At 33.6% G+C, this 22,340-nt stretch overlaps 1 protein-coding gene across 7 annotated transcripts in view; it reads right to left on the reverse strand.

The window, feature by feature from the left end:
• Positions 1–22,340, reverse strand: part of LOC127177621 (cGMP-dependent 3',5'-cyclic phosphodiesterase) — a 183,257-nt gene that overhangs the window by 55,457 nt on the left and 105,460 nt on the right. For all 7 annotated transcript variants that reach the window (XM_051129995.1, XM_051129998.1, XM_051129999.1 and 4 more), the window contains 2 exons: positions 7,388–7,477; positions 1,941–2,029 (listed from right to left, as the gene is read on the reverse strand). In XM_051129995.1, coding sequence (XP_050985952.1) covers positions 1,941–2,029; positions 7,388–7,477 — 179 coding nt within the window. The remainder of the gene's footprint in view (positions 1–1,940; positions 2,030–7,387; positions 7,478–22,340) is intronic.

Genomic DNA, 22,340 nt, shown 5'->3' on the forward strand with positions numbered 1-22,340 from the left:
AAAACAGCAGCTGACTCACACAGAAAAACACAACTAACAGCTCAACTGACCCACAGAAAAACACAAGAGCTTTCATAAAACAACACGATTCAGGAAACATATTCTCCTGACGTCGTGTGAGGAACAGAGCCAAAGTTATTACTCACAAAAAACCTGCACATTTTGGACTTTTGTTGGATTTTGTACACACATACTGTATTTTGTCTTGTCTCTGGTGTGGATACCAGCGCTATTAGAGTATTATTGACATGTTATCAGTTTTTAGTAAAATTTAAAATTTAGAGATTTTATTTTTATATTTTTCATTGCAGTTTTAGTTAGTTTTAGTATTTTTTTATATATATATATATATATATATATATGTCTATATAGTTATTTCCATTTTAGTTTAAAAATGCTATCAATCTATCTATATATATATATATAAATTATTATTATTATTATTTATTATTATTATTATATTGTGTTATTACCAAGACACATTTGCTGTATTTTTCCAAATGTATTTTTGTTGAGTTATTTATTTTATTTATTTATCTGTTATTTTTTTTTTATTATTTAATTTTATAGTAACAATTTTTTTTTTTTTTTTTTTTTTTTTTTGGTTGGTCTGGTTATCTTATTATTTTGTATTATTATTATTATTATTACTATTATTAAGACATTATAATTATTATATTATTATAATTATTAATTATTAAATTATTATAATATTATTATAATATTATTATAATTATTAATTATTATAAGACATTTTCAGTTTTTATTACTGTTTTAAATTAGTCTTTCTTTTTATATTTTCCATTCAAATTTTAGTTAGTTTTAGGTTTTTTTGTGTGTGTGTCATTTTTTACATTTTTATATAGTTTTTATTTATTTCTATTTTAGTTTATCCAGTTAAAATAAATAAAACAAGAGAAATGCTGCCTTGATAGCTAGCTTAAATAAAATGTTTAAATTGTATTTACAATTAAAATAACATTTTAATTAGTTTTATTTTACAGTAGCAACTTTGTTTTATGGTTTAAATATATATAATTATTATTATATTGTGTTTTTGCCAAGACAAATTTGCTGTGTATTTTTTTTCCCAAATTTATTTTTGAGTTATTTATTTACTTTATGTATGTTTGTTTATTTACTTTTTTCACTATTTTAGAGATATTATCAGTTTTTTTTTTTTTTTTTACAATTTTAACTTAGTTTATATATATATATATTCCATTCCAATTTTAATTAGTTTTAGTATCTTTTGTGTTTTTGTCTTAAAAAAAAGTGTATATAGCTTTTGTATTTATTTCCATTTTAGTCTTAATTTTAGTACATAATTTAGTACTATTTTAATACTATTTTAGTACATCCAGTTATTTTTTTTTACAAATGTATTTTTGTTGAGTTATGTATTTTAATTAATGTATTTGTTTATTTACACTTTTTTATTTTATTTTTACAGTAACGATATTTTTTGGTCTGTTTATTATATCTGATTATCTTGTATTATTATTATTATTAGTAGTAGTTTTTTTCCCTTTTATTATTATTAATGTTTTTTTGTGTGCTGGAATTTTTAACAATATAAATTTGTTGTGTGTGTGTGTGAGCCAATAAATTCCATTCTGATTCAGATTTTTTCAAGGACTACTGTTATGGTATTTAATATTTTAAATAGCCCTTTTAAGAATTATGGTGCTTTAATATTTATTTATTTATTTATTGATAAGGACTATGGTGGTTTATTATTTTGTATTTATTTATTTATTTTCTGAAACTCAGTAGCCTCCATCCCAAAACCCTTTCAGTGTATGTAAAAGAGCTGATCCTTTCCAAACAATGAAAGTCTGACAAGATGTTTCCCATAATCGCACAATTTCTTTTAAAAACACCGTGCTTTAATTATGACATCCGCCCACATGCTGATTGGCGTAAGCCCCGCCCCTTACCTGAGTTTGCCCTCTGACGGCACCTCGTGGGGCGGATCCTCACACCGCAGCCGAGACTCCGCCTCCAACAGGTACACGAACACACACTCCTGCAAAACACGAGAGAAAAGCACGTGATCCATCATCATCATCATCATCTTCATCATTCTGTTTACACGCACTGGATTGTGTGCGCTGAGGCCCGTCCGCAATCTCTCCGCCTGTCATTCCGGCCTCGGTGAGGTTAATCAAATGCAAAGTACTGTCGTCATGCCACAGGCTTCACTAATCGGCGCGCTGACAGAGCGCCGCAACCCTAATTAGACTCCGGCGGTACTTACAGAATGTCAGCGCCCGCGGCTGCCGGAGGAACCGGAGGAACCGGAGGAACCGGAGCGGCCGTTACCGTGGCGATCGAATCGTGCGGCGAACTGGATTGGTGCTGTTAATTTGTCAGAAATGTCAAGGGAAGTTTTCGACATGATTCCTCGACCTCTCTTCAGCTCCGTTATAAACCCCGGTGAGCGGCTGCTCGCTGTCTACACAGGCAGCTGTCTTCTGAGGGAGCGTGTGAAAACACCCTAATAAGTGATGCTTTATATAGAAGCGAACAGAAACGGAGCAAACTCAACTCACCAATTATTCCAAGTTTGACTTTAATGTGCTGCAAAGCCAACGATGCCACAAGCATATATAAATCGTCTATAATTAAACGACTGTTTATTTCATTTTGGCTCTGTTTTCTTTATGCAGAGTTGATCTGGACACTTTTATTAAAACTATCCAAAGTTCATCTGAGTCGAAACGGCATCTCTATATCCTGGCGTGTGTCCTCTTTAAGATGTACATTTATTTTATTCATTTATTTTTGTTAACCTGGCAACACTACGAAAATTAACCATGGTTTTACTACAAAAAAAAAAGAGGTTACTATATTTAAACCATTGTCTAGTCCCGAGCTGAATCAAATGAGTCGCAAACCGCGCTTCAAAGTTCAAAACTAAATCAAATGATTCGCGATCCGCTCTCCGATGTTCCGATCTCAAATGATTCGTGATCCGCACTCCAAGTTAAAAACGAAATCAGATGATTCGCGAACCGCTCCGAAGTTCGGATCTTAGTCAAATGATTCGCGGTCCGCTCTACGATGTTCCGATCTAATTCAAATGATTCGCGATCCGCACTTTGAAGATTTACAAACCTGCTTCAAAGTTCGAATCTTATTCAAATGATTCGCGATCCGCTCTCGGATGTTCCGATCTAATTCAAAAGATTCACAAACCCGATCTTAGTCAAATGATTCGCGATCCGCACTCTGAAGTTTCGACCTGACTCAAAAGATTCACAAATCCGCTCCGAAGGTTAAATCTAAATCAAATAATTCGCTGTCCGCTCTCCAATGTTCCGATCTAAGTCAAATGATTCGCGAAGCCGCTCCAAAGTCCCTAAATCAAATGATTCGCGATACACGCTTTGAAGTCCCACTCCGAATCAAATGATTCGCGATACGCAATTAGCTTTTATTTTTATATTTTCAGTTTTTATTTTAGTTTTAGTAATTGTTATGTGCTTTTGTTATTGTTATTTTTTCTTTGTTTTTCATTTCAGATATTTGTACTTTAACTTCTATTTCTAGATTTCGCTTACACAATTTACAAAAATATTAAATATTTAATATAATTTTGTGATTTTATAATATATAATTAATGTTTTATATTTTCATATTAAGTTTTAGTTTATCTGTAATTTTAGTTAAGATTTTATGAATTTTGTTATGCACTTGCCATTTTGTTTTTGTTTTTTTTTGTTTTTTTTGGGGGGGTAATATTTCCATTTAGCTTTAATTTATGTTTATTTTAGTTGTGGTTTTAAAGAAAATCAATTAGTGGCCAAAACAACTGCTGCAGTGTTATTTCAGTATTATTAATAATAAATATACTATTTTAGAATTGATAAATATTTTAAATTAGCTTTAATTTTTATATTTTCAGTTTTAATTTTAGTTTTAGTAATGTCATGTGCTTTTGTCATTTTTATTTTTTCTTTATTTTTTTTCTTTATTCTTCATTTCAGATTTTTGTAATTTTTGTACTTAAACTTTTTGATTTCTAATTTTTACCCACATTTTCCAAAATAACTTATTTTGTGTTCAACAGAAAAAAGAAACTAATGACAGTTTTTGAACTAACTTTGCATTCTGCGATTGTTTTTTCTGCAAAACAGAGTCCACTTAATGATGTGCTTCAGGTATCATGTAAACAAAGTTCTTGCATATCATTAAATGAATAGTTTACCCAAAAATGGAAATGTATTCCCCCTCAGGCCATCCAAAATGTAGATGAGTTTGTTTCTTCATCAGATTTGGAGAAAGTCTCAACAACGGATCCTCTGCAGTGAATGGGTGCCGTCAGAATGAGAGTTGAAACAGCTGATAAAAACATCACAATAATCCACAAGTAATCCACACCACTCCAGTCCATCAGTTCACATCTTGAGAAGACAAAAGATGAAACAAATCCATCATTAAGACATTTTTAACTAAAATACATTGAGTCCATAATCCATAATTACGCTTCCTCCAGTGCAAAAGTGGTGTGGTCTGAATCAGGAGAGAAATCTGCACAGATCAAGCACCGTTTACAAGCCAAAACAGCTCTAAACACATACGTGGCTGGATTTTGACTTATTGATTATGGACTCAATGTATTTGAGTTAAAAACGTCTTAATGATGGATTTATTTCAGCTTTTGTCTTGTCAAGATGTGAACTGATGGACTGGAGTGGTGTGGGTTACTTGTGGATTATTATGACGTTTTTATCAGCTGTTTTCGACTCTCATTCTGACGGCACCCATTCACATCCATTGGTGAGACGGCGATGAAATGACACTTTTCTACAAATATGATGAGGAAACAAACTCATCCTAATCTCGGATGGCCTGAGGATGTGCACATTTTCAGATCATCTTAATTTTTGGCTGAACTATTCCTTTAACAGACGTTTGCCAGAATGCTATTTTTACAGAGGATCACACATCTGCAGAAATAAAACGGGATAATGCAGAACATGTGATGGCTGGTAAACAGACAGAGACGCTGAGATCAAACAAGCTAAAGCCATTAACGTTCTGAACGCTCATGCTGTACATTACTGATCCGACTTAATTTATTTATGAATATTAAAGACATAACAGGCCATTAACTACATGAAAATATGCTTAGATTAAACATGAAATATTTTATAAATGCAGCATTAAATATGAAATAGAACTGCAAGATGAGTGTGTGATGCTGTCAGCTCCTGTTTGAGGCGTCCTTGAGTGTGTATCGCTGTTGGAGAAATAATCAATAAAAGAAACAGCACTCAGATATGACTGCGTCAGTGTGTGTGTGTGTGTGTGTTCAGCTTTCAAAACACTCCTGAGACTCCAGCAAATGTAACATCAATAAACCCTACAGGAGAATCTATTTTCCCTCTCTCCCTCTCCGAAAAGACACTCAGAATGCTGATGAAGTCTGGAGCGGAGGATCCTCCGGGTGAATCCGAATGAGATTTGACCCTGGCGTCTCACCGTACGCGCACCCAACATCTGAATCTGATCAGACGGCGCTGAATGATTTCTCCACTGTGAAATCAAACGATCATGTGCTTCCTGTCGCTTCATATTTCAGCGCAGAAACGTTATTGAACACAGAACACCTCGCCTGGAAAGCATTTCATTGACCTGTAGAGTTGTTGGTCACGTCTGAGGGGTTTTCTGAAAAGCGAAGGGTGTGTTGAACATGAAAAATACTGCATTATATATTTTTTTTTTTTTTTTTTTGAGAAACTAGAATTAAATCAATCAGTAGAAAGGTGTTTAAGGTCAACTCAGTGCTTGTTTTGGAGACTGAAGGTCAAGTTTAGCAGATAGAGCATCTTGTGTTCCAATACTAATGCTTCTTTTGTAAAGTTTTAAAGTGTTATACGTTTCTGACTAAAAACGTACCGATGAATCGTTTTCATGATGAATAACTCACAATAAGAGCAGTAACAAAGTACAATGTAGTTGATTTGGATTTCACATTGACATTTTATGAGGTGTTGCATGCATTTAGTCTTTTTATTTTAAATATTTTAATACTGGACATAATACAGAATTTTATTTTGCCATAGAATAAAAAATTAACCAAAAATAAATAAATAAATAAAAAATAATATTGGGATTTTTTTTTTGCAATTCTGAGTTTACATCTCTTCTGTCAGTTCAATTACAATTTTTAAACATTTTAAAAATTGTAATTGAGACTTTATCTCATAATTCAGATATTTTCTTTTTCAGAATTGCAATTTTGAATCAGAATTAAAAAAAAATTGATTTATGAGCCAAAAACTTACCATTTTTATTTTATTTTATTTTATTTTACTTTATTTCATTTTATGTTATTTTATTTCCAGTGGTACAAACAAGCTACACTACCATTAGTTCTGTTTTTTTTTGTTTTGTTTTGTTTGTTTTTTTTTGTTTGTTTCTGCTACAAAATAAAAAAAAAAACAAAAAAAAAAAAAAAAAAAGAGGTAATTGAGACTCTATCTCATAATTCAGACTTTTTTTTTTCATCGGAATTGTAATTTTGAGTTAAAAAAGTCAGAATTACACAAAATGTCTGAATTATGAGATTCTCAATAAAACTTACCTTTTATTTTATTTTATTTTATTTTAGAAACAAGCTATACTACCATTAAGAACTTTGGGGTTAGCTTTTTTATTTAATTTGTATTATTATTATTATTATTTATTTTTTTTTTTTTAATTATTATTTTTTTAATTAATGCTTTTATTCATCAAGGATGCATTACATTGATCAGAAGTGACAGTAAAGACATTTTTTTAACTTTCTATTCATCTGTAAGTCCTGAAAAATAAAACGTATCCACAAAAATATTGGGCAGGACAACTGTTTTCAACATTGCTAATAATCAGAAATGTTTCTTCAGCATATTAGAATGATTTCTGAAGGATTATGTGACACTGAAGACTGGAGTATACTGTAAAAACAATTTGTTGAGTCAACTTAAAATAATTTGTAACGTGGCTGCCTTAAAATTTTAAGTTCAGTCAAATCAAAAAAAGTTCATTCAGCTTGAAATGTTAAATTATACTGACAACTTAGATATTTGAGTTGAATCAACTTAAAATTTTAAGGCAGCTGGGTTACTTACCCATCTGTTAAGTTTAGCAAACACAAATATATAAGTTGTTACTTAACAACTTAACATTTCGAGTTGAATAAACCCTAAAAATTTAAGGCAGCAGGGTAACAAATTATTTTAAGCTGACTCAACAAATTGTGTTTTTTAGTTTTTACAGTGTAATGATGCTCAAAATTCAGATTTGATCACAGCAATCAATTACATTTGAACAGATATTCACATAAAATATATCAGTATTTTTACTGTACTGTACTGTACGTGTGTGTGTTTCGTACCACATTTGGCAGGACGACTCTGAGCACATCTTTGATGGTCGTCTGAAGGCTGCTGACGTCAACAACGGAGGCCAACTGAAGCAATGCATCCTGGGAAAATAAAAACACAGACACATAAACAAACAAATAAATAAATCATTTATATTGTCTGCGCGCCATCTGAAGGGTCAAAGGTTAATGAATCTGGAAATATAGCTATGATGAGTTTAACCCCGAGCCTCTGGAAATGTCATGCCATTAAAGAAATGAATGTTGTCGTCTCCCGTTTTCTGTCTTTGAAGCTTCTGGCACATAGATGTTCACTCATCTCTCTTTGAAGATGTTACGGGGGTTTGACCTTTGACCTCCAGCACGGCGACCCCGTCAGCACGGCTCATTAGCGCATCCACTTAACCCGGGAAATCAATAATGGGAAGAGCCATTAACCAGCAATGAGAGCGAGACACAGAGAGAAATGCTTTTAGCAAATAAGCATTGAACACATCAGTGGATGCAGCGTTGCGAACTAATTAACTAAAGTTAACGACACTACGAACTTGACAGTCATCCAGGCATTACTGTAACTTGGCCTGTAACATGAAATTTTTCCAAAAAGCCTCACGTTGCTCATCAGAATGTCAGATTAATTTCAGCAAATCAGTTCATTCAGGTTTTTTCAATGAACTGACTCACAGATTCATTTGAATCTACTTGATTTCCAAAAAATTCAAAGCACAAATATACACAGCACACACTAACATTAGGAAATACAATCATTTTTAAATGACATCAAACAGTTTTTGATTAATTATTTTCAATATTTGATGGTAGTTTGAAATGTTTGGTATGTTTAAATTTAGTTTATTTTTGATTAACCAGTGTTTTTGTTGTCGTTTAAAATTATTAATTATTTTATTTCACTTTATCTATTTGCGCCTTCAGATTCAATTACAATACATATCTTTAAAAGTTTGTTTCTCCACTTCAGCAGCACTTACAAACACCAAAACTTAGAGTTTTATTCCTCCCTATATTCTGAAGGTTTTTACTGAAGGATTTGTTCATATATCATTCACACTGATTTATACAACATTTTATTCCTAAAAACATGGCGAAAATGCAAAATTTTAAAGGCAGCGAGTTTGTTTCTCCACTTCAACAGCAGTTGTTTAAGGTAAAAATAAATAAATTAAAACAGAAATGAAAATAAAGAAATAATAATAAATTACTCTTTTTGATGTTGCCACTCATAATGGGATGTGTCAGAAATAGAAAATTATAAAATCAGATATGCAAAGATAGATTATGTTGTTTATTCAAACAGATACTGCTGCACTAAACAGACCAGATTAGTTACTTTGAATTAGTAGCTTTTAAAGTAGCTAACTGCAGCTTGAGTTTAGTTCAACTAGTTTAAATTATTAGAAGCTTGAAGCAGGGTTATTATAGTTAACTAAATCTAAAACCATTTTAAAAAATAAATATTTCGTTACTTGAAATGATTGTTAACTGAAATAAAATAGTTAAGAATTCCAAAATTTGCTTAGTTTAACTTGAAGTACTAAAGGAACTAAAGCTAAATGGACAAAATTAATAAAAACCTTAGATATATTGACCAACCCTAATCCTATATGTTACTATAACAAATAAATGAAAGTAAAAATGATGTGGTTATATTTATAAAGAAAAAAACGCACACTGATTTATAAAAATGACAAAAACAAAATTGCTAATAGTTTAAATTTAAAGTTAAAACAGAAAATGAAGAGTTTATTTGCAAAACCAAATAACTCAGTTTATTTTAAAAAATCATGTTTTTTTATTATGTTATGATATTTTTATTGTGTTACTTGAAATGCACAATGAAAAAAACATGATTTTTGAAAATTGTTAAAACTGAGTTATCCTTTTTTGTTAATTAACTCTTCAAATACAAAACTTAAATATAATTCAAATTATTAACAAAAACTATAATAGTGTATCACATTATTTTAAAATAGCACTGGCTTAAAGCAGATTCATAAGAAGTAGATGGATGGATGAATGGAAAGATGGATGGGCAGGTGGACGGCCTCTTTAAACTGCTCATTCATCTCTCCATCTCTGAACTGATGAAAGGAAAACTGCACTCAACCAATTAGTCAGTCAGCATTCTGTGTGTGTGTGTGTGTGTGTGTGTGTGTGTGTATTTTGGCTTTACTACAGGCGGTTTTTATAGATAATTACAAATAATTATTGCCAATTACGTTCAGAACATTCCAAAAAAAGAAAATGAGTTTGAACCCAACATCAAAAATCTCAATTAATAGGACAAAAATGTTCAGAAGAACAGGCGAAGAGACGGAGGCAGATTTCAGATGCAGGTGCTTCATTCTGCTGCTCGTCCTCTTCCTCATTCACCTCTTCCTCTCGCAAATGCTCTAAATCTGTCTCAGCACACACACACTCGAGTGGAGAGGCAAGTTGAAGCAGAGACGCTTCCCTGCAGTTTCTCCCTCTTGTTGGATCATCATTGACGGAAGCAGCAGGGATCAATCCTGCAGCGCTGATCCCACTTTCAATTTTCTGAAGAGGGAACCGCAGAGAGCTTTGTAAAAAACACACACACACACACTCGAGCCAATTCACAATCGTGTTCATATGTCACCTGCTATACAGAGGACTGGTCAACTAGTCACATCTTTCTCATGAAGTTTACTGAACGTCTGATTCAAACATCCTTCACAGAATCACAAGCTCTACTTGACTCACAAATGATTCAGAATGAGCGATGCAATACAATACTAAAGCAAACACACACAGCATAAACATCACTCTATTTTTGACTGATTATTTTCAGTATTTAATGTATATCAGTATTTTATGCAAGTAAAAATTTAAATTTAGTTTAAGTTTAATTGATCAAGCAGTGTTGTTGTTGTTAACTGAAACTAAAACTATTAGTTTGCATTAAAATAAAAAAAATAAAAAAGGTAATTGCGACTTTGAGTTTAAAAAGTCAGAATTTAAAAAATAAAGTCTGAATTATGAGATAAAAGCTTACAATTGCCTTATTTTATTTTATATCCAATGGTAACACAAGCTATACTACCATTAAAAAACTTTGAGAGATTTTAATTTTTAAAGAAGTAAATAATTTTACTCCGCAAGGATGCATTAAATTGATCAAAAGTGCCAGCAAAGACATTTATAATGTCTAAAATACATTTAATTTGAAGAACTAAAATAAGTTTCATTTAAAGTACAAAAACAAAACAAAAAAAAAGAAAGAAAAATGACAATTATCATCTATAAAGATAAAGTAAAATAAATGAAAAAATGACTTGGCAACTAACTGAAATAAAATAAGTACTAAAATTACTAAAACTACACTACAATAAAAGATAAAGCTAAATAGAAATAAATTGCTGAAAAGTAATTAAAATGAAAACTGAAAATACAAAATAGAAGGTACTTCAATATATGAATACATACTATAATAGTATATATAATTAATACTAAAATAACACTGTGAACAGCATAATAGACAGAGGAGAGATTCACATACACTGATGTTGGATTAAAGGTGTAATTGAAGTTCACCTGTGCTGGGAGAATGAGAGTGTGTGTGTGTTTGATACTCTGATCACGAGCGTCCTTCAAACACCAGCACACACTGATCAGTGATTACAGAAGTGACGAACAAGCACACACACACTCACACACACACACAAATAGACAATAACACACACACACACACACTTTTACTTAATTTACCTAAATGATGCATTACATGTCAACTGCCTCACGTCAAATGCTGAAATATTTTAATATATATGTGACAGTATGCGTTTGAGGTGCTGTAACTAATCACCATATTTTTAATCACCTTTTTGCTTCACAAATGAACTCTTGGTCTCTGATGTGCTCATGCTTCTCTGTGCTGCTCGCGTTCTCTCTCAGACAGATTCATTCATCCCAGCATAATATCTTTCCTTCAGGGCATCGTACGGATCTCTACCTCTGATATCCGTCCATCCGCTCGTTCTGTGTCAGAAATGTCAAGCGCCTCCCGAGAGACTTTCATCATGAAACCCCATCAACCCTTGTGTCATGTTAACATCCCTCTATCTTTACCTTTACCTATTTCTTTCTCTGATGACAAGCCAGGACACACACACACACACAGAGGACCAAGGGTTACATAATCAGAGACCTGTGTGTGCTTGACCAGAAACAAACTCTACACAAATACACACATGCTTGACCAATACGCTGACATACTGAACATACTATGTTCAGTTACTATACATACTATGTTTTTGTGTTACTGAGACAGTAAAAAAGAGGGTGTTTAAATTTCCTTCAAATGTCTGTCATTAAACCAGTTGTGTTATTAGTCAGACAATAGTTTAATTTTAACTAACACAGCAAAAAAAAGGAAATTAACCATAGATGAAGACTGTTTGCACTAAAGCTGCTGTAGGGAGCCTTGCAGCAATGCTGAGAATGCAACATGCATTTGCGTTGCATTATACATACACGCTGAGACATTAAGTAACGCATTGGAACATGAAATCTAGCTTGTGTAGCTGTAACTGTTCATGTTCATGTACTTAGGGGAAGACACTAAAAGCATAAACATTATTCTTTTTTATGCACTTTGTTCTTTTTGAAAAGAAAACCAAACACAAAACCAATACATCCAAAATTATTAGTCATTTTATAACACGTTATCTATTTGCGCCTTCAGATTCAATTTCAATACATATATTTAAAAGTTTGTTTCTCCACTTCAGCAGCATTTACATACACCAAAATTTAGAGTTTTATTCCTCTCTGTATTCTGAAGGTTTTTACTGAAGGATTTATTTATATATCATTCACACTGATTTATACAACATTTTATTCCTAAAAACATGTTGAAAATGCTAAATTTTAAAGGCAGTGAGTTTGTTTCTCCACTTCAGCAGCACTTAAATGCACCAAAACTTAGAGTTTTATTCCTCTCTATATTGTAAAGGTTTTCACTGAAGGGTTTGTTCATATATCATTCACACTGATATATACACCATTTTATTCTTAAAACATGGTGAAAATGCTTTTTTTTTAATCCAGTGAGTTTGTTTCTCCACTTCAGCAGCACTTGCATACACCAAAACTTAGAGTTTTATTCCTCTCTATATTGTAAAGGTTTTCACTGAAGGGTTTGTTCATATATCATTCACACTGATATATACACCATTTAATTCTTAAAAACATGGCGAAAATGTTTTTTTTTTTTTTAATCCAGTGAGTTTGTTTCTCCACTTCAGCAGCACTTGCATAAACCAAAACTTAGAGTTTTATTCCTCTCTATATTGTGAAGGTTTTTACTGAAGGGTTTGTTCAAATATCATTTACATTGATTTATACAACACTTTATTCTTAAAAACCTGGCGAAAATGTGTTTTTTTTTTCTTGTTGTTGACAGCGTGTTCTGATTTATAGTAATGAAGAATTCCAAAATCCCCTCTGTAAAAACTTTTAGCTCTAATGTGTCAACAGAATCAAACCAGAATTTTGAACCTGGCTTTATCCAAACTTCAGATTTATTCTCTGGAAATGTATGTAAATGAGTGCAAATTTAATTCGATAATGCCTTATTTCCATATTTAAACTAAACATTTTCAGTCAAAAAAAGTTTGTGATTCTTAATATAATCAATCAGCTGGGAAAGTATGGTGATATTTACTAGTTACATTTTTTTTATCCCACTCACTTTTGGTGTTGTGCCTCGAGTGTGTTTCCTAAAGGTGAAGAGTGTTTACTAAAGGTATTTGAGTGCGTTTGTATTAAGTATCCTCGAGAATAAAACCCCTCTCATCTGTTTAATCCAGCGTCTGACGCTCTAAATAACTTTTCTTTCTTCCAGATGCGGGATAAATCTCTCTCCCGCAGACACCCGGCAGCAGAGCATGATGGGAGTTTAAGACGACACTGATCTCAGTGTGAGGTCTCACAGCTTTATTACCCACAAACCCTCTGGGGCCGAGGTCAAGTTGTCTTCTTTTAGCTTTTCAAATTAAGCAAAAGAATAAAATCAGGGGCGCAGTGAGACCTTTAACATTTAAATACTGCAGTGCTTCATAAATCCTGCCGCTTAAAATATCAGACAGATATTAACACCAGACCAGGAAGAAATCCAACACTTCACTAGAAATATGCAAATGCAATGCATTTTTAAGATTAAAATGCCTTATAATACACTTTATGCGTAGTTGTATATTCTTATGAATAATCAAACACTTTAATAATGTGTTAGAATACTTCATAAATTATTGATAGTGTCACCTTTAAACCACATTTTATATGCTACAGTATGTCATATAAAAGTAGATAGTGCTAAATTCTGATTGGTTAATCCAACATTCCAGTGAATTAATATCTTTATAATGCAATTTCAAAAAAAGAAATAAAAACCTACTTAAATTGTTACTACATCTGTTTGAAATGTCATGCATGCATAATGAGAATTATTAATTTATAAAGCTGGATTCCAATTTCCACATACATGATAAAGTGTATGTACATTAAATTACCATATATATTACGCTCATGCATCAAACAGTGAATATTTTTTCAGCCTGAATGACAGAACATGCAATGAGTTACTGTTCAAACATTACAAATGAACTTTAAAAACAGAAAGAGAGCTTAATAACGAGAGACGAGATGCTCGTGCAGATTCTGATGAGCCGATGTTTGTGAGAAACGATTCAAGCTCGTCTGATTGGTCTGATTAATTTCAGCATATTAAACATGCTGTGACTCACGGATGATAAATGAACGCGAGCGGTAAATCAGAGTGACGGCAGATGAAGGTCACCGTCAGGATTTACCGTCAGTCCCTGAGATCATCAGTTCTTTCAAAGGTTTTCACGTCTCATTTCTGAAGCTCAGATCTCTTGTTCTTTCTGCTTTGCTGGTCTCATTTTTAGCTCTATCTATCTCAGTGAACACTCTGACAACCAGACATTATTAAAACATGATTCACACTTTAAATTTAATATGAGACTCATAAGATAGTGAAAGCCCAAGGGTCCCATAAACACCCTCCTGTTTCTGCATCTGTCACCAGACTCAAACAGACATTATCATTCAATTCCAAATTAACTGTGTTTATCAGATAACACAATTATTATACTACACACATAGTCTACTGATCATATTTTCATTTCAAATACATAAATAAATATTAAATAAACAGTAAAATATTAAACCTAACAATGCACAAACAAAATATAAAATATATTAATTTATTATATACATAAGCTAACTGTTATATCAAACATATAAATAAATATTAAATATTTAAAATAAATATTTAGTACAATATTAAATTTAAAAATGAATATATAAACTAAATATAAAATGTTTAATTATACTACCATATACTGGGCTAATTAAATATCAAATGCATAAATTAAAACAGTTTAAAGAGTGAATTTAATATTTACCATTTTCATTTTCATTTTAGTAAAATTTTTAGTGATTCTGTTTTTTTTGCATGCCTATATAGTTTTACTGATTTTCATTTTTGTTTTAGTTTTAATTATTTTAATACATCAGGTTCACCTAAATGAAAATGAGCAATGTTCTTGGTGACTAGCTGAAATAAAATCAGTTCAAGTTTTTTATATATGTGATTGATTTCAATTTGCATTTATTTCAAGTAACATCATGTTTTTTTATGGTTATAGTAGTAGCTAACTAACAACCCTGATAATGACACATCTGGTTTAATGACGTATGAAGGAAACTCAATCACTCCTTGACACGGTAACACTCAAACTCCACACAATAGGAGCATTTGGTCAAGCATTTCCATCTCCAGTAGTCTAATGGTTCTGGCTTTAACAGCAAAATTTCAGCAAGCTGTACAAAAAACTAGAATAACTCAGTTCCACAGGACTCAAGTGGCCATTTAGCTGAAGCAGGTCAGAAAACGAAGCTGATCTGAGAACAGCAGCAGCGCGGTGCTCGAAATTAGGGGGCACGGGGTTGCCAGATTCCCTGCTGTGGAAAATCCCTCATAAGAGGTGGATTAACGGTGTTTGTGACAGGAGGAGAGAGTGAGGGGGAGTTCAGTCCGGAGAGAAGAGGAATAAAGGATGAAAAGGACAACGAGATGAAAGGGTGGAAGAGAGAATCATAAAGACGCATGCAAATAAAGCAGTGAGTGGACGATTACGGCCGCTGAGATGATGAAAACCTGCAAAGATGGTTAACATTTGTCTTGCTCTTGATGGGTAATGCGAGAGTGTAAACAATGTGCAGTGCACATATGAGAATATCGGGGCCGTAGGTGTGTGCGTGTGCGCGTGTGTGTTTGTGTTCAATACTGGAGGTCCATTATTAAGTCCAGCTGAGTTGATTAACCTTTCTAACTCATTTACATTACAGAAATGTCAAAGGAAAGACCAAACAAACACACACAATCACATCACACTCATGCATGCACCTGTGACACGCACACACACACTCACACACAGAGTCTCAGGAGTCTGTATTTTCCCTTTATCCTGTAAAATGACCAGACATAATGATGAAAAAAATGGAAATGTGCTTGTGTGTAATTGCTAAGAGAAAGTATAAAACACTTTTCATCAGAATCATATTTCAAATCTATAATCTGCGGTGTACAGCTGCTCCAATCATGTGCAACATTTCTCATAAAACACCTGACAACAGCATGTATTTTTATACCCTAACGAACAGAGCGAACGAGAGAGATAGACAGAGAGAGAGCGTGCTAATCACAGTTTCTTGTGCCTACACAACCCACACACTCAGATGAGAATAATACACACACACACACACACACACAGAGTACAGCAAACAACCCCCGTTTAAATGTACGCTACGTACTCAAATCTTGATTTTCTTTCATGGCAAGAGCCTTTGTTTTAGACCCCTGATGTGTTAACTTTAAGCGTGTGAACCACTGCCTCTGTAAAGCATTAAAACAGCAGTACTATAATGAATATAAATGTGTTTATAAATGTGATTTTATACATTAGCTTCACTGTATTGCTTTCTTCAGTTCTAACAGTGTAGTTTGACCTGTGATAGTGTTTGGCGGTGTTCGCTGCGGCCGGTCGGTGTTCAGAGGTTCTGGTTGTTATTCCAACAGCGCTGCCTCCCCAGTCGCCATAGAAACACTGGAGACACATGCACTGTAGAATACAACCAGACCAAACTACAGCCGCACTACTGACGTCAGTTAGGCACAGCCCAACTACTGACATGTTCAAATACAACCTGATTACCAACCTTAAACTACACTGACACCATTCACATACAGCCTGACTACTGACACGTTTAACTACAGCCCGACCACTGGTGCTGTTAAAGTACACCTGGACTTCTGATGACAATAAACTACAGCCGAACTACTGACAATATTCACATACAGCCTGACTACTGACACTTTTGAAATACACCTGGTCTTCGAACTGACATTAAACTACAGCCAACATACTGGGACTTTTAATGTACACCCGGACTTTTGACAACATTAAACTACAACCGAACTACTGACACTTTTTCAGTACACCTGTACTTCAGATGAGATTAAACTACAGCCAAACTACTGACACTTTTAAAGTACACCAGGACTTCTGATGACATTAAACTACAGCCAAACTACTGGGACTTTTAAAGTACACCAGGACTTCTGATGACATTAAACTACAGCCAAACTACTGGGACTTTTAAAGTACACCTGGACTTCCGACAGCATTAAACTACAGCCGAACTACTGACACTTTTGAAGTACCCCTGGACTTCTGACGACATTAAACTACAGCCGAACTACTGACACTTTTGAAGTACACCTGGGCCTCTGACAACATTAAACTACAGCTGTACTACTGACACTTTTCCAGTACACCTGGACTTCCAATGACATTAAAATACAGCCAAACTACTGAAAATAATTATAAAGTACACCTGTACTTCTGATGACATTAAACTACAACCAAACTACTGACACTTTTAAAGTACATCTGGACATCTGACAACATTACCGGACTTCACCCGGACTTCCAACTACATTAAACTACAGCCAAAATACTGATGCTTTACTCCTGGACTTCGGACAACATTAAACTACAACCGAACTACTGACACTTTTTTTTAAGTACACACTGACTTCGGATGACAATAAAATACAACCAAACTACTGACACTTTTAAAGTACACCCAGACTTCTGACGACATTAAACTACAACCAAACTACTGACACTTTTCAAGTAGACCTGGGCTCCCGATGACATTAGACTACAACCGAACTACTGACATTTTACACCTGGACTTCCAATGATATTAAACTACAGCTGAACTACTGACACTTTTAAAGTACACCCGGACCTCTTACGACATTAGACTACAACCGAACTACTGACACTTTATACCCGGACTTCCGACGACATTAAACTACAGCCGATCTACTGACACTTTTCAAGTACACCCGGACTTTTGACAACATTAAACTACAACCGAACTACTGACACTTTTTTTGAGTACACCCTGACTTCAGACGACAATAAACTACAACCGTACTACTGACACTTTTAAAGTACACCCAGACTTCTGACAACATTAAATTACAACCAAACTACTGAAACTTTTCAAGTACACCCGGGCTTCCGACAACACTAAACTACAACCCAACTACTGACACTTTACACGCAGACTTCCAATGACATTAAACTACAGCTAAACTACTGACACTTTTAAAGTACACCCGGACCTCCAACGACATTAGACTACAGTCAGACTACTGACATGTTAAACTAGAGCCGAATTACTTGACACTGTTTAAATACACTGGGACTTCTAGTTGACATTAAACTACAACCTAACCACTGACACGTTAACAACTGACAATTTAAAGTACATTTGGATTTCTGATGACATTTCACTACAACCATTGCAACACATTTACATAATAAATCTGACTTACATACTTTGCACGTGTACCATACATAATGATGTATTATGTTTATTAATAAAGCATAAATATAAACACAAATATTTTAAATATTATTCTTTTGTATCTCTCTTGTCATCTGATTTCTCTTGTTTTGTACTGCTGTAGAAGACTGTATCTCACCATAGGTATTTCTGTGTAATAACCTGAAAAGAACTGAAGTACTGCACAAATCACCTTGAAACACACATCAAAAGTTATTTAGTGTCAAGGCAATATCAGGATAAATAACTTCGCTGCACAGTACAGTACATAGTTTAGTATTTTAAAGGACAGATGAAGACTATGAGAAACAGTAAACACACCAGAATCAATCTAGTGTATAAAGACAAACTGATATTGCAATTTGAAGTAAAGCCAAAGAGCTCAACAGAAATGTTGGATTAAAAGCCAAGATTATGAAACACAGAAGCATTTCTCCATCTGTCTCTCTTTGTCACAAACACACACAATCACACAAAGCCGTCGAGTTTATAGAGTTTCAAAATATCACATGTTCACAGAAAGGTCAAAGACTGACATTTGCTTTAATTCACTCAATAAAAATGCATAAACTTTACAGAATGAATGTTTGTGTATATATAGAGAGAGAGAGATGCATATATATGTGTGTTCCCTCATTTTAAGAAAAGAACAAGAGAAAAAGTAAGACATCCATCATCTGATTCTCCTTCCATTACACACACAAAAACACCTGTCTCTCTTCATCTGTCAATCTGTGTCTGTCTGTCCCGCAGCGGCCCTCTGGTGCAATTCAGACACACTCAGGTGTGTGTGTATGTGTGTGTGAGTGACTGCGGGTTCATGCAGTGCATCAAAAAAAGAAAAGCGAACTGTTGAAACCTTCCATAAGTTCGTGTTTCTGCGCTGGTGTGAAAATAGCGTGTTGAAGCGAGTATGTAATGTGTAGTTGCCATGGCGATGAAGGACATGACGCTTGCGTAGCGGGACCTTCGCCTCTCGTTAGAGAGCACAGAACAAACGCTAATTAATGAAACGAGCGAGAAACGGACAGATCCTGACAGCAGAACAGACGAAAACACCCAGAGAAACAATAAATAATTGGATCTTACAAAGTTTCTCTGAGAAATCGGAGAGAAAGTGTGCAGCGGTAAAGGTGTGAAAAAGACAGAGAGACAGAAAAGGAGACAGACAGACAGTCACGGAAAAACAGAGAAAGGATATTTCAATTAAGTTTAACAGCGTATCTAAATTGTTCTGGAATGACAGAGCAGAATTCAATCTCTGATAAATGAGAGAGCAGACGTGGAGAGAATGTGAACGAAACAGACAAAAGACGAGAGAATCAGACTGAAAACGCAGACAGAGACAGACAGACCAAGAAGTCTCTTCTGTCACCAAGACTGCATTTATTTGAGCAAAAAATGCTGTAAAAATAGTGAAATATTATTATGATCTAAAACAGCTGTTTCCATGTGAATATCTGTTAAAATGTAATTTATTTCTGTGATCAAAGCTGAATTTTCAGCATCACATGATCCTTTAGAAATCATTCTAATATGCTGATTTGCTGCTCATCTTACATTTTATTTTCATAAACTAAAAGCAAAATAAAAACCATTTCAAGTACCGACATTACTAAGACTAAGATTGAAATAAGTTTCTAAAATCACAAACTGAAATAAAAATACTAAAATTAGTCGAACTAAAAGTGAAATTAAATACATTTGAAGTACCAAAATTACTAAAAATAAAACTGAAATAGATTGTTTCTTTTAAAATACTAAAATGACTTAAACTGAAATAAAACAAATTTAAAGTTCTAAAATTGCTAAAACTGAAATAACAGGGTTTCTGCAGGTTTTATGACGGTAAATGTGACTTTTTAAGGCCTTTTTAAGACCAATAAATCAATACAGCAATATGTTCTCTAAGTATAGTTCAAGAAAGTATAGTTTTCTCTCTTTTCCTTGCTTTCCTTCAGTAAAAGCGCCTTGCACATTTTACTTTCACTTTCAAATTAGCACCAATTCGACGTCAAGCAATTGTTTGTTTTTAGTTCGCTTGAGTTTTCCTTCTTTTCTTCGGTTTTAAGTAGCTTGTAAAAGTGTTGTGCGCATTTTACTTTCATTTTTAAATTAGTACGCTCTGCATTGAGCATTGCGTTCGGTTTTAATTGTATTGTCTGTTCTCTAACACTTTTGTGTTCTTCTGTGCCACCTTTGTAGTACAAATTTCATGACTGGTAACTTCTTTGTCCTATTATACTTCTTATTATATTGTTTTAATTAGAAATTTGAAAAAGCTTATAAACAAATTTTTGAAGCTGACATAGATGATGCCATACTTTTAATAAAATTAGAAAAATGCATAACAAAGGTAAAAAGAAAATGCCCCTGCAACTCACTCAAAGTGTCAAAAATCACCTCATACTAGAAAGGCCAATTTTTCTTTAGAAATTTTTAGGCCCTACTAAAAGTTTTAAATTAGGAGGACAAGTGTTCCTAATTACAAGAAAGAAAAAAAAAAAACAGCTCTTAAACTGGCCGTGTGACAGGTATGGCTGTGGAATGGGGGTTGGCTGATTCTAATATGCTGATTTGCTGCTCAACAAACATTTCTGATTATTGCAATGCTGAAAACAGTTGTGCTGTACAATATTTTTGTGGAAACAGTGAAACATTTGATATTTCAGGATTCTCAGATGAATAGAAAATTCAAAAGAACAGCCTTTTTTAAAAAAAAAAAAAAAAATCTTTTGTAACACTAAAAGTGTCTTTACCTGCACTTTTGATCAATTTAATGTCCTTGATGAATAAAAATGTAGAAATATATATATATATACACTAAAATATTTTGAGTTGACGGAACAAATAATTTTAAGTTGACTCAATTTTTTTTACAGTGTATATTTTTGTCAACTTGAAATGTTAAGCTGTATTAAGTGACAACTTAGATATTTGAGTTGAGTCAACTTAAAATTTTAAGGCAGCTGGGTAACAAGCCCAGCTTTTAAGTTTAACAAACCACATTTTTCGTTTAGTCAACTCAAATATCTAAGTTGTCACTTAGTACAACTTAACATTTCAAGTTGACTGAACTTAAAATTTTAAGTTGAGTCAACAAATTGTGTTTTTTGTTTGTTTTTTACAGTGTATATAAACACATTAAAATGTAAACGTTTTTTAGCTTCCGCTTTAAATTTTTCGTAAATCAAAGTGGATATAAAGTCCAAACCTGCTTGAATAAAGTGCAGCACTTTAAATTGAACCAGTGATCAAGAAAAGACCAGCGGTGTTTGTGTGAAGCTGTCGATCGAGCCCGAGAGAGAGAGAGAGAGAGAGAGAGAGAGAGAGAGAGAGAGAGAGAGTGGTAATATCGTCAGTTGTGTGGGTGGTTTTGGTTGGAGTGGGTGGTTAAAAAAAACTTTTTCTTTCTGTGCCTTTCATCACTATGGCAACGGAAGTGGTTTTGTGGTGCTGGAAGGTGAAAGTTTTTATGCTCTTGTACAGGTGCGCACACACACACACACACACTTCAGCTGATCTCATAGCGAATGCATCTCTCAGTAAAGGTGTGAGTGAGTTAACAAGTCTACAGTTTCCTGAGCGAATCTCAACACAGTGATTCCTGCAGCGCATCTGACAAAACAAATCATGCTTTACACGAGTGAATTCAGTGTTGTGAGATATAAATACTGAATGCTTCAAAATAACACTAAGATGCACACAAAAACACACAGTCTGACTCATGAACGAATGATCAAGTGATTTGAATCAGTGTAATGAATCATTTGTTGAATCGGCTGACTGGATGTTTAATATGACACATAGTAGCAAAACTACAGTAGACATTCACTAAATACTTCTGCTGTGAAACATGTTTCCACAAAGACCAGTGTGCTGTTTGTTTCTAATGAAATGTAATTATTAGGGCGAGGCCACTGCAAAAAGAACACTCATCAAATCATTTCTCTTCGGTAAATAATCTGTGTGATGA

This window comes from Labeo rohita, chromosome 15 (genome assembly GCF_022985175.1).
Source record: "Labeo rohita strain BAU-BD-2019 chromosome 15, IGBB_LRoh.1.0, whole genome shotgun sequence".
In the NCBI taxonomy this organism is placed as follows: Eukaryota; Metazoa; Chordata; class Actinopteri; order Cypriniformes; family Cyprinidae; genus Labeo; species Labeo rohita.